The sequence below is a fragment of the Schistocerca piceifrons genome, chromosome 4 (assembly GCF_021461385.2).
Source record: "Schistocerca piceifrons isolate TAMUIC-IGC-003096 chromosome 4, iqSchPice1.1, whole genome shotgun sequence".
NCBI classification, from domain to species: domain Eukaryota; kingdom Metazoa; phylum Arthropoda; class Insecta; order Orthoptera; family Acrididae; genus Schistocerca; species Schistocerca piceifrons.
Genome location: NC_060141.1, coordinates 526,528,935 through 526,543,179, shown reverse-complemented (window position 1 = coordinate 526,543,179; position 14,245 = coordinate 526,528,935). Strand labels below are relative to the sequence as shown.

Genomic DNA, 14,245 nt, shown 5'->3' with positions numbered 1-14,245 from the left:
AGCTATGTAATAAGGGCTGGGCGCATGCTAGTTGTGGACTGGAACTGTGGAAAGTGCTATGGCATTGCCTGAGTGATAGGTCAGCAACCCAGAGTCTGCTGTTTAGTCGGTGGATGGCGGGAAGCATATCACATCCAAATTAGTGCCTTGCACTCCTACTGAATTTGGTGAGCATCGGCATTCAGTTTTGAATTTGAACTTAAGTCTTTCATCTTGGCTAGAACAGTAATTTGTCCATCTGAGATCGACTCCGGCCGCACGCAGGGTTAACCTGTAAATTAAACTGTTTTTGGGTAGAATGTCTTGTGAGGATTTTTCCTAATTCTTCTGGGACACATCACATTGGATGTAGAGCCAAAGAGAAGGTTGGGCTTGTTACTGACTATAGTGACACGAAATTGTACCCTGGCAGTGTTCTGCAAATTTCAATGTTGTGTGTGGCTAATCGGAGCCTTTCTTTTGTAGACTTTCTGGGCTCTGCAAATATGCTGAACTATGTGCACAGTATTCTAGAGAAGTGAAGTCAGCTTCAGGGCATTCCGTAACTGTGGATACATGTTCGCAGGTTCTGATGGCCGAAATTTGTATGTAAGGGGGTTAATTAATTTCTGTGATTACAAGTTGCACTTGACTGTGTTGTTCCAAATTGCCTCATGTTCAAGAGGTAGGGTGAACATAAAGTCGATTAAGACTTACAGTAATAATTTGTCATTTGCCATGTTTGTCCTTAGTTTGGGACTGTAGTAAAGTGAGCCATGTACCGATGTATCTGATAGTGATGAAAGGTTGATTTGTTTATGGCTGCATTAGTGCATGTTATGCGTCTGTAAGTTGTAATTAAATTTTGTTATAAGTTTTTCTGGTAACTGCTCTAATGTTGGTTTTATGACAACTGGATTGGTTGAACTTGCCTTAAGTTATTCACATGTCAGTATCCCTATGGCCAGTTACGGCACACTAATGTGAAAGTTATTATGAACTTGAGCTTAATTGTTTCAAAAAGTATGCTTTGTACAACTCTTACATTTACTGGTGCATTAAAGTCAGTCTACAAATGGTGAGCCACGCGGGATTAGCCGAGCGGTCTAAGGCGCTGCAGTCATGGACTGTGCGTCTGGTCCCGGCAGAGATTCGAATCCTCCCTTGTGTGTGTGTGTGTGTGTGTGTGTGTGTGTGTGTGTGTGTCCCTAGGATAATTTAGGTTAAGTAGTGTGTAACCTTAGGGGCTGATGACCTTAGCAGTTAAGTCCCATAAGATTTCACACACACACAAATGGTGAGCTCCTCAAGATGTCAGCGTGTAAACAATCCAAACTCAATTTGGTTCATCTGTGGCTCATTTACTTTGAAATCTAGAAGGGAGAACGTAACCCCATATGTGAAAAAAAGCTTAACTAGCTTATTTTGGTGTCAAGTTAGGAGACCAAGATAAGACATATGTGCCACACAGTAAGTGTTGTATGTGTGTTACGAGATTAAGAAAAATGGATGCAGGAGAAGAAGAATTCATTACTTTTAGGAATTACAATGATGTGGTTACACCAAACAAACCACAACAATAGGGCCATAACAAAACGAGTATTAAAAGAATTGGGTATCCAAATCTGAAATCAGCCATCAGATTGTCATCTTCTGAGTCTGCAGATGCTGATGAAATTTTGGTGCCTACCAAAAGGTTGAAAGCAGGGCTGTTTACCCAAGATGAAGTAAATGATTTTGGGCTCTTGCTTAACGGAAAAAGACTGATAACATCTGGTACAACATTCTCCTGGTATCAAACACGAGGAGTTTCGTGTGTACTTCACTGAAGATGTCCTCTTGTTTACTGTAATACAACAATAAAGAATGAAGGTTATTTATTTATGGAACCCAGAAAAAGGGGGGTTGTACTCCTGCACATTATCAATAATTATGATTCAATGCCACTAGGTTACTCATGTCTTGAAGGAAAACTACAAAACCTTTTCAATGATATTAACAGCAATAAAATATTCAGAGCAAAAATATATAATGGGTGGTGATCTAAAGCTCAAGGAACGTTTCTTGGACAACAGTCAGGCTGCACAAAATATCCCTGCTGGGATAGTTGTGGACATGATTTACACTGGGTGAGAAAGTAATGGGTACCTAAAACAAATCTGGATCCAGGAGACAAGAATGTTATTAAATCAAGTTTGGTGAACTCTCCACAGAAAACTCGGGATCATGAAACAATTCATAACGTGACTGAATAAATGTGCTGAATGTTTTAAGTATATCTGTCACAAATTTTTCTTCCTGTGTGCTGCTAAACTGAAAGGACAGATCTGTGGGACCACAGATAAGCAATCTAATAACATACAATTTAAGGATTTGATGACTTGTGAGGAAAGAATGCCTCAGATAGGATTCAAGAATGCGATAAATGGTTTTTCAGGGAACTGAAAGCACCCATGTTACAAGAAATTTGTGGCAGATATGCAGATGGCTAAAAAAAATTTAGGTTGCAATATGAGTATCAATCTGCATTTCCTTAATAGACATCTCAGCTTTTTCCCTGAAAACTTGGGCAATTTTTATGAAGAACAAGGGAGTGGTCCCACCTGGACATGAAAGAGATAGAAAGGCATTATCAGGGGAGTGGAATTCTGTGATGTTAGTTAACTATTGCTGATCTTTGAAGAGGGACAATACGGAGTTGCATGTCTTTAAGGACATGTGAATCAACATCATTGTCCAGAGCAACAAAGAAAGTGTGTGCCAATGCTTTGATACTTTGGGAGAGATTAAATGATATTCCTACAAACCTGATAGAAATTACAATTGTGATGAGACAAGGTTAATTGTTGTATAGTCAAAACAAGTCAAGGTCATAGCAAAGAAAGGGAAGAAGCAAGTAGCTAACTTTTTTTCTGAATGGGAAAGCTTAGTCACCACTGTTGTTTGCATGAGTGCAGCTGTAAATTACGTGCCACTGCTCCTGATATTTCCAAGACATAATATGGAGAGTGAGTAAGAATGGAGCAGTCCCAGTATTGATATTCAACTGTCACAAACCTGGGTGGATCAAGATAGGCATATTCATGAAATGATTTAAACATTTTGTATAAACTACCAACCCTTCTGCATCAGATCCAGTCCTTTTCTCGATACAGTTCTGATGAACTGTACCAAACTGCATTGCATTTATGCATTCACTGCTGACTTTCAACAATGCTGAAATTCAGACATGGCTGGCAAATCGCAGAGCTCCAGTATGTTTAGTTACACAGTACCAGACCTCTAAGCTTTTGAGACAAGCTTATATTAAAGAGGCAACAATGGGAACTGCCCCAAATGGGTTTAGGAAAGCTGGTATCTACTTCAACGGGAACTTACTCAATGAGCCCAACTTTGTAGAGGAACCCATTGACCAGAAAACATCCAACAACAAAGAAAGTGGTGAACATCCAACAACAAAGAAAGTAGTGATAATGATAAACAGTAAATGACTAGCAAATCTCAACAAGTTTGCTTCCCAGCCGAAGCCCAACTATAACAAACATAAGAGGACCAAAGGTTAGTCAGTGAAATTAATTATGTACACTCCAAACAACAATGATTTTTGAAAATCTGAATCCCACTATACAAATAAGCCTACCTCCAGGAAACTCAAACTTTTCACAGAAAAGAGAGGTGGTAAGAGATTGAGGAAATATTGCAATGAAAATTCCCCAGTTCTGAATATGATACATAAATTGAGGAGGCATGTAGTGGAAATTAATTCGAGGATAAAGTTGAATGTATCAACTGTCGGAAGCTATGGTCAAAAAGTTTTAATGGTGTCTGGGTCCAGTGCCAAAAACACAAGTTTTGGGCCCATGAAAGGTGTGTTGGAAATCCAAAAAAGCAGTTCAGTTGTGGGAAGCGTATGAGAAAAAAATTCTATGCAAGTCAAAATATTAACTGAAACTCCTCTAACAAGATTTTTTTTTAATTTAAAAAAGTGACAACTGACTACAAAAAATCCCAACTGAATATTGATTTTAAATGTTTACACATTATAATTACTGTTCAATTAGGCCTGCTTGAAAATCTATTAATATAAATCACCTGGTATTAAATTTCCTCATGTATAGTTTCGAGTAATTCATGTTAGGGTCACTAAGTGCCCAATGTTGACCAAGTGCACATTTATAAAACATGGTTTATCACCGTTAACAATACAATTAGTTTGTTTTGTGTTTTGAATATGATATTTTCAAGTAAGTGAGGAACTGTTCTGTCAATTAGCATTATTATATTTCAAACATAAGTGCACTGTATATAAAAGCAAACTGGAACAATGAATGAAAACTTGTATCAAGGCCAGGATACGAACTCAAGTCTCCTGGTCACTAAGTAGATGCGCTAACCACTACACCACCCTAGCATAGTGGCTTTGCACAACTGCACTGACTACCCTAGCGTGCCTTTCTCCTCAATGTGAATTGCCATTCACACCTCAGCCCACTTGGTACTCCCTCTAAAGATGAACAGCTTTGTAGAGGCTCTCAAACTGTATTGGAATAGCACCTCAGCATTGAACAAAATGAGATATCCTTCCAGGAATACAAGCATAGGTGCTTTAATGAAACGAAACTATATGGTTCCAGAGTCTCAAACACCTATGAGTGATGATAATACCAAGTTGGCACCAAGTCTAGGGCCATTCTGCCTTATACAGTGAGCATCTCAACACGATACAGATCAGTATGTCATTACATCTAAGATTTTGTATTCACATTTATGGCTTCACCAATTCACAATAAAGCTGTCACCTTCCAACCAAACATAGACCTCGGACTACACTACAGACTAGTCTGTCACAACAATCAACAATCCAAAAAACTACCAGAGATTACAAAAAATGGAAAAAAGTAGTGTCTGTATCCTGTCTGCATAAAAGTTACGTATTGGATCCCCTTTGCCTTCTTCAATATGGCATGGACATAAACATTAGGCTTCGCTATGGGTCAGTTTATTATAACGCCCACATTTTCTGCTTTCACATTCATTGGCTTCACCAGCCCATAGTCCGCCCTGGTAGCTGAGTGGTCAGCGTGACAGACTGTCAATCCTAAGGGCCCGGGTTCGATTCCCGGCTGGGTCGGAAATTTTCTCCGCTCAGGGACTGGGTGTTGTGTTGTCCTAATCATCATCATTTCATCCCCATCGACGCGCAGGTCGCCGAAGTGGCGTCAAATTGAAAGACCTGCACCAGGCGAACGGTCTACCCGACGGGAGGCCCTAGCCACACGACATTTCCATTTATTTACCAGCCCATAACTAAATAGTTACCTTTCAACCCAACCTAGACCTCGGATTGCACAACAGATCAGACTATCACAACAACCAAGATTTAGGAATGGTCCAATATGTAAATTTAGCCATGTATGACATTACATGCCAAATCATAATTATGCTATGGGATGCGGCTGACATCTGACATCGATAGGCTCAGCTGAATGACATATAACCTTGTACCTTTGAGCAATGGCTGTAGCAAGTATGTGCTCTAGCAAAATAGGAAAATAAAATAATTCATCATTCATTCACAAATGCCAGATCCCATAGTCCCAGACAGGTCTATCTCGAGAAGGCTGCACATTTACAATGTCTACACACTATAGTGCTCACAGATCGTCAAAATTCATACCAATATATAGGTACTGCACAATTTTAAAGGATCCCAAAAGACTGATTGGAATACTGAGTAAATCTTAGTGAATGGGCCCAATATATGTCAACATGAACTAGTGAAGGGTTAAGTGTCACTTCTTTACCCCAGGGATAAAAGTAAGATAGCTATGGAATATCATAAATAAGTTACAAAATAATGCCAATATCAACTACTTTACACGGTTTATAGCTTGAACAAAGAGTGGAAATCAACTTATCATCATAACTCTCAAGTAAATAGTGTATCTACTATAGTATGATGATGTAGAATCTGCATCACATGGTTCATGTGACATAGTATTGGAGGATAATTAGGAGCAATTTCAATGGCTTTATTTCACATTACTTGTGCCCAATAACTACCTTCTTATTTCGAATACTTGTAAACTGAGTAAGAATTTAGTTCCACACACAAAGAAAATATGAAGACTGTCAGAATAGTATCTAGCCCACAATAAACACGAGAAAACCATGATAAATATGATCTTGTAGATATCAAATACACAGCGAATTTAATATGAATATAAAGGCAAAATGTACAGGAAATAGTAGTTACAGTGCAGATATAAGCCAAACAGTTTCTTCAGACAGAATTTGTTTACACAGTTGAACTTAGTTTCATTTTCAGGTGATTACCAATAAATTAAAGAATCATTTAACACAGTACTCATCCTCTGTACTGATAAATTGTGGTTCTACCAGCAAGTTTTGGAATGGCGTGGATGCTTGAAATCTCAAAACTTTTGCATGAAAACAAATGCAAATACGGAAACAATAGATGAAGTAGACGAGGAACAATATCCTATTCTGTATCAGTCAGCTGTATATCATACTTCAAATCGTACTCAGTAACTTCCCAACTTTCAAATTCACGCAGTTTATAAACAAATGTACCTACTTGATTCCTTTGTTGTGGACAAGACACACACGGCAGATTAATCCGGTTTGTTCTGGTAATTTTAAGTGACATGAACATCACTATCTTTCCCAACAAACTTACAGAGCTTGAACAACACACAAACATAACCTCAATTTTCAGTCGTGATACCAGTAGAGTAGTTGTACTTACTCAGCGCTGTCTTGAGAAGTATGGTCATCTCCACGAGAGTCTTCATGTAAAGATATTGTGTGAATGGAATCATCCTGACCCTCATTTTCCTCGAAAACACTGAACAAATCATCGCTAAAATTCGCCATGCTTCCAAAACACAACAAACATTAAACCTACTACCATTGAAATGCGGTGACACTGCAGCCAACTATACAACAACACGAACAGCTGAATAAAAGAGTATGTTACAGTTATCTCTGCATAGCAACGATTATAACATGGTTTTCTGATCGCTCCCGAAAATATTAAGAAATATAGATTAGTTATTAACAGTTTAACTCTAAACCTTGTTGACCAACGTGAAAAACGCCTCGGCAAACCATCTGTCGTCAGATAATACCTGTAAAATATGCTTGTACCACAAAGCTCAATCCTGGGGCTCATACTGCTCCTACCATATATTGATGATATAAACGAGAAGCTTACTTCAGGGCATGCTACACTATTTTCTGATGGCACAAGTATTCTGGTAACAGGAACAGACGAAGCTGACCACGACCGAACGATTAAACCAGTTATGTCATAACTGCTGGAATTCATAATTGACAGCAAACTATCAATGAATGAGCATGCAGTGTATGTGTGCTCCAGGCTCTCCCGTGGAATATACCATCTAAGGAGAAAAAAAAAAGATATATTAATTGATCCATATCTCATAACAGTGTATTTTGAGCTAATTCGTAGCAAAATAAATTATGGGGGGACACTGCAGATTTCAAGGGTGTATTAATGATACAAAAGACAGCAAAATATACAAGACTGTGTATGTCACTCTAAACTAAATAAAAGTACTTTCATAACTGTTGCCATGTATAGGTTCCCACTGGGAAATTTTCAGCTATTTTTGAAAAACTTTGATTCTTTGTTGTGCTCTCTGTGATACAGAGAGAAGCAAATTATTGTGTGTGGTGTTTTTCAATGCAGATTTTCTGAAAGAGTCCGATAGAAAGCTTGAGCTTAAAGTATTACTTGGTTCTTTCAATTTTATGTCAGTTATTGATTTTACTGCTTGGGTGGCCCAGGAAATCGGCACACTGATAGATAATGTTTTTATAAACGAAGATAAATTTAATCAAATAAAAACTTTTCCTGTGAAGATTGGTCTGTCTGATCATGATGCATAATTACAGTATATGACATAGCTCCATACAGTAATGCAAAACAGTCCTCCAAAACAGTGCATTCAGTGAACGATTTAACAACTGTAAATTTTAGGGAAAGCTTGCAATGGTGAGACTGGGATGAGGTTTGCAGTGAACATGATGCTAATTCAAAATTTAACCTATTTAATGATACCTTTGTGACTATATCTGAAAACAGTTTCCCTAAGAAAACAGTGAAATATGATTGTAAGAAACCACCTAAAAACCCCTAGCTTACTAAAGGATTAAAAATATCTTGTAAACAGAAAAGGGAAATGTATCTTATAGCTAGAAGGAGTAATGATCCAGAAACAATGGAACATTATAAAAACTGTATTAAGAAAAGTTATTAAAAAGTCCAGAAGTATGTGCATCATGTCTGAGATTAGCAAATTTGATAATAAAATTAAAACAATTTGGAATAGCTCACTGAAACAGGGCATTTCTTCAGATAGACTGAAATACGCCATTGTTAAACCATTGGACAAAAAAGAGGATAGGTCTGATGCTAACAACTACTGCCCAATCTCACTTCTGACAGCTTTATCCAAAATTCTTGAAAAAGTGACGTATTCAAGAGTAGCATCACATATCTGTAACAATGAAATACTGACAAAATGTCATTTTGGTTTCCAGAAAGGCTTTTCAACAGAAAATGCTATGTATGCTTTCACTGATAAAATATTAAATGCTTTGAATTACTGAACATTACACATTGGGATATTTTGTGATCTCTCGAAAGCTTTTAACTGTGTGAATAATGAAATTCTTCTATCCAAGCTTCAGTATTGTTGTATGAGTGGGACAGTGCACAAATGGTTCAATTCACATTTAACTGGAAGAACGCAGAAGGTTGAAATTAACAGTACAGATAGTCTGTGAAACTCAGCAGGTTCCTCTAACTGGGGAAGTACGAAGAATAGTGTACCACAGAACTCAGTCTTGGGTTCCTTGTTGTTCTCAATATATATTAATGACCTGCCACTCTATATTAATGAAGATGGAAAGCTAGTTCTTTTTGCTGATGATACAAGGGTAGTAATAACACCCAACAAACAAGATTCAGCAGAGGGAAATTGTAAATAATGTCTTTCAGAAATTTATTAAGTGGTTCTCTGCAAATGGATGCTCACTAAATTTTGAGAAAACGCTCTATACACAATCCTGTACAGTAAATGACATAACACCATTTATAAATACAGACTTTGAACAGAAGTCTGTTGTTAATGCAGAATATTCAAACTTTTTGGATATGTGCATTGATGAAAACTTGAATTGGAAGAAACACATTTATGATCTGCTGAAAATGTTAGGTTCAGCTACCTATGCTATTAGGGTTATTGCAAATTTTGGTGAAAAAACATACCAGTAAATTAGCCCACTATGCCTATTTTCATTCACTGCTTTTATATGGAATCATATTTTGGAATAATTCGTCATTAAGAGAAAAAGTATTTATTGCACAAAAGCATGCAATCAGAATAATAGCTGTTTCCCACCCAAGATCAACTTCAGACATTTATTTTAGGAACTCAGACTATTCACAGTACCTCCGCAATACATACATTCACTTATGAAATTTGTTATCAATAACCCATCCCAATTCAAAAATAATAGAAAAGTACATAGCTACAATACCAGAAGAAAGGATGAGCTTCACTGTTCTGGGTAACTGACTTTGAAACAGAAAGGGGTGACTTATACTGCCACAAAAATCTTTGATCATTTGCCAAGTAGTATTAAAAGCCTGACATATAGCCAACCAACATTTAGAAACACATTAAAAGAATTTCTGAATGACAACTCCTTCTACTCAAAAGATGAATTTTTGGATGTGAAGTATACCTGTAAATAAATAAAAATTATAATTATAATATTGTGTAAAGAAAAATAATGTTAAACTGACAGGTTCCACAGTATTATGAAATGCCATGATCTATGGAACAATTATTAATGTAACATCACAGTCAGAATCATTGCATCAGGCAAAAGACTGGAGCTCTGCAAGCCTACATTCGACCAGTTAAGAATAATGACAATCTTCATCCAGTATGTGTTGTTATGCCTCATCAGTGCAAAAGAAAACCAAGGAGTTTTCAGCATGAGGCAAGATATACATAACCATGATCCCTACAACAAGAGCAACATTGATATACCAAGCTGTTGAATGTACTGAACACGAGATAGTTTTCCAATGGTTGCTTTAAAAATTTTCAACTAATTCCCCTGCAAAGTGCAAACCCTGCCCCTAGGAATATTCAATAGGAAATCTGAAAGATTACTCATTATACTCCATTGGAGAATTCTTCAATAGTGACCAAAGTGAATGGCGAACATAATATTGATATATATATATATATATATATATATATATATATATATATATATATATATATATATATATATATATATATATATATATACAAGGGTTGACTCAAAGGTAATGCCTCTGCCTTCGTTAATTGGGTCTGGATGGGAATATTTTAATAAATCAAATACAGAAATAATCCTTAGCATGTGATCTTAAATTACCAATATTCAATTTTCCACATAACCACCAGCCAAATGGATACATTTCTGCCAACAATGAACAAGCTTTCTGAAGAAGTCAACACTCTGTTTCCATTGCCATAGTCTCATAGTTCTCTCAACGTCTTCATCAGAAGCATAATTATGTCCTTTAAAGTTCTTCACTGGAATGCATGATCAATAATCTTGAACAGAGAAAGTCTCTATAAGGAACTTAGCAGCAACCACGAATCAGTAGCCTGTATTTATGAAACTTAGAGTAAGACACTTAGTCAAATAGAATTCAAGGGATACGCAACTTGTAGACATGAGAGATATGATGGAAAAGGAGGAGTAGCCATTTAAGGAGAGATACAATTGAGTTTAAAAAATACTACATCAATGTTACAAAGGAATGATCCAACCTGACATTTCCAAGCATGCCCTGAAATTTTTGTACATACAGGAAGAATACATCAAAAGAAAGACCCTGTCAAGATTTTAGCTACTAAGATGTGCTACAAGTATTTAAAAATATATTGAAAATTGCCAAATACGTTGCTCACAAGACGTCTGAAAAAATGTGCACCCCTACCAGTGCTTTAGTGAGCTGCACATGTGCGGTACATGATAGGTATATATCCTTGGCTCACGGTGCATCAGTAAACAGGTAACACGACTTGACGTGATCGTAATTTCTATAGCAAATTACAGTTCTCGTTGCTAGTTGCTCTGAAACAGTTGTCTGCAACTACTGTTCACTCAAATTTACAACTCATTTAATATCCATAATAATCGCCAGTTTGCTTTTACAGTAGCTTCAGCGTTAACAATGGATGTAAAACTGAAATTAATACTCATTGTGTTTGACACTTAATGTTCAGCAGTGCGCAAACCCAGTTTTGCTCCATGAAATTTGACTATGAACTATATAAAGGGAACAAAGACTTACACCAAGTAATAAATATGCGCCAAGTGAAACTTGCAGAATTCTGACAAAACTATCTAATGTACAAGGTGGCCACAAAGTCCTGCTATCCCCCTCCCCCCCCCCCCAGTCCCCAATTAATAACTCACATAAATCCCTATACTTGAATAAATATCATGAACAGTAGTTCTTGAAACGAGATTTCTTTAGATATGAACCATGTAAAGCTGCTTGTGGGAGGCAATGCACTTCATTACCGATGGAAATCTACAAGACAGGGCTCTCCAAATTGCAGTTAGGTTAAAACGGCTGTTTTTAAGTCTTCTTCGACCTGGTTAGGTAAATTCAAGAAATCATACATTAAAGGAAGTCACAAAACAACGAATTTTAGTTCAAATAAAGTAATAGAGGATATACCATTAATTCGTAGCTGACATGTAGACAAAGCTTGCTTTTATCCCCCCCCCCCCCCCAAATGCTGTGTCTAATGCTGATTAGTCAGGCTTCATAAAAGAACTGCAAGCAAACTGCGCTTTATGATTTCAAGGTGAAAAAAGATGGAGTCTGTTATACATTCGATTAAAGTTATAACATATTCATATATAACAACGACTGTGATAAGTATGAGTGGCCTACTGTTTGTGTAGCCTTTATAGCTGCCTTCAGAAACCTCAAGCCATATTAGGACCAAAAATTTTTTTTAAAAAAAGGTGTGTTCGGCTGCAAGAATCTTATAACAGACTTTTCAAATTATGGAAAAATAGGAAAGAATATTATTAACATTTCATTCGAAACTGTTTCTAACCAGTTACAGAAAAAATTAATTCATTGCATTTGTTGAATTCTTGGCCTGGACACAGCGATGCCTCTGTCTTTCAGGAGGATGATGAAAAGACTGTTGATATAATTCAAATTCCATCGGAAACAACCAATGTGACTCTCTATACAGAATTTTCTCGACTTTGGATAGAATTTTTAAGGAAATTGTCAGGCAATATAATTTCCAACAGCTTTGTGTCACTTGATGTTTTTCAGCAGGACGGTAGTCTTAAATTTCAGTCATTTGTGCATTATCAGTCTGCATCAGCACATTTTATGAATTGCTTTAAGTATGCTCGATATGCAGCAAAAAAAGCAGAGCAGTGACCAGGACCATTTCTTCCTCCATCTCATTTCTGTATGAACAAAACTGGTAGTTACCGTGACGTGCCTGAGACCAGTGATTTTTCTTACATCGGGGTGTGCCTGATGTGAGGAAGATGTTCTTTCTTTTGTCATTCAAATGACATTTCGCTTTACTCAGGCGACTAAGCTGTATAAGCAAGGCACTGTCTTATTGTTACTAAGATATACGTTATTCAAAAAAATATGGTAAGAAATATGCCACTGGAACTGTTAAAAATGATGTATGTGTAAGAAATATTTTAAAGCCACGATTGTTGGAAGTCGTCTGTAATGTCACATCAAACACTGCCTCGATTTAGTTTCCTCTGCTAGTCGCCTTTGTTAAGAATTACATATGCAACAATTTATCTGACGATACGAACTGCCTCTCATTCATAATATTAATGATCTATGACGTTTTCTGTGTGGCTTAGGTGCTTCAAATTTGCCTGTGTCATTCAGGATATTTGCACTCTACGCCGACCGCGCGCTAAGCGGGAAGGGCTGTACAAACCGCTGTCATAAGCGGTTCTACGTGCGACAGAAACGACTAATTTCAACAGTTTTAAAAACATACTTGCATTGCATCTTAACAGCTATAACTTTGACAGTGTATTTCTTTCATTCTATTCTTCCTGCATAAAAAATTTCAGCGTTAGCTTCGACATGTAGGATTGGACCATTCCCTCGTTAGGACAGCAGTCTGCCGAGCAGTGGCTGCTGTAATTTACTCTCCTAAAGGCGCATTTACATTTGTCACCGTTTATAAGCCTCCTATGTGTAAAATACGAGACCTTTCACTGGATCGAATTGTTTTCTAATATCAAGCGCCAGACAAACACACACACACCCATGCCCGAGGGAGGACTCGAACCTCCGCCGGGACCAGCCGCGCAGTCCACGACTGTAGCGCCTTGGGCTAGGCACAAATTGAGAAACTTATAGTACGTGTGACGTGGCACGACACTACAGCGCGACACGCACGTGCCGCACGAGACGCGCGGGTGCAGCGCATATTGCGACTCGTACACCATACTTCGCATGCGCCGACTGGCGACGCTCTGCGCTGACAGAACCGAAGCGCGCGCAACCTGTTATTTTTCTCAAACGATTTTACAGAAACTTTTCACTGAAAATATATGATTTTTGCCTTACTTGTAGCGTTATATGTCAGCTTCCTGACGAAGTGCCCATCAACTCGCTAATGACCATTCTTATTGTGATGTACACATTTTAGTAAGACACTACGCAAAACTCAAAAAGTTTGCAACGAAAATTAGGGGTCGCTATGATTTTGCGTTTGGTGCGTATTACACCATATGTTGCTGCGTACGAAATTTAGCTAACATGCTGAATTTTTGTTTAGATTTCGGAGGACGTCTCTATCTGCCTGCGATCTCGAGAAAATCGATCCCATGTAGCGCGCTCACTTCCGATCTCACGCCCGCGAGAAAGAAATACTCGCAACATCTCTCATATCTCCTAAACCGCTCGAGATATCGAAACGAAAGTTTGGCGAATGATAGCACACAAGAAGGAGAGTGTTCTGTCAGTTCTTAAACACACGGAACTTTCTTATCTATGGCGATATATCAGTACTTATACTTACCTTTTTATTTATTTCACTCCAGTGACTGTAATTTTTTAAGAGTTATCGACAGCTAGCGAAACAAGAGCTTCCTAGTATGAAAATAAAAATGAAATTTCTTCATT

The 14,245-nt window shown here is 37.6% G+C and overlaps 1 protein-coding gene across 1 annotated transcript in view; it reads right to left on the bottom strand.

Annotated features, from left to right (window-relative positions):
• The window catches only part of LOC124794747 (exosome RNA helicase MTR4), a 99,680-nt gene extending 92,743 nt beyond the window's left edge, over window positions 1-6,937 (bottom strand). Inside the window, exon 1 of the mRNA XM_047258355.1 lies at window positions 6,749-6,937. Within this exon, the coding sequence (XP_047114311.1) occupies window positions 6,749-6,876 (128 nt within the window). The 5' untranslated portion in view covers window positions 6,877-6,937. The remainder of the gene's footprint in view (window positions 1-6,748) is intronic.
• Window positions 6,938-14,245: the final 7,308 nt, after the last annotated feature.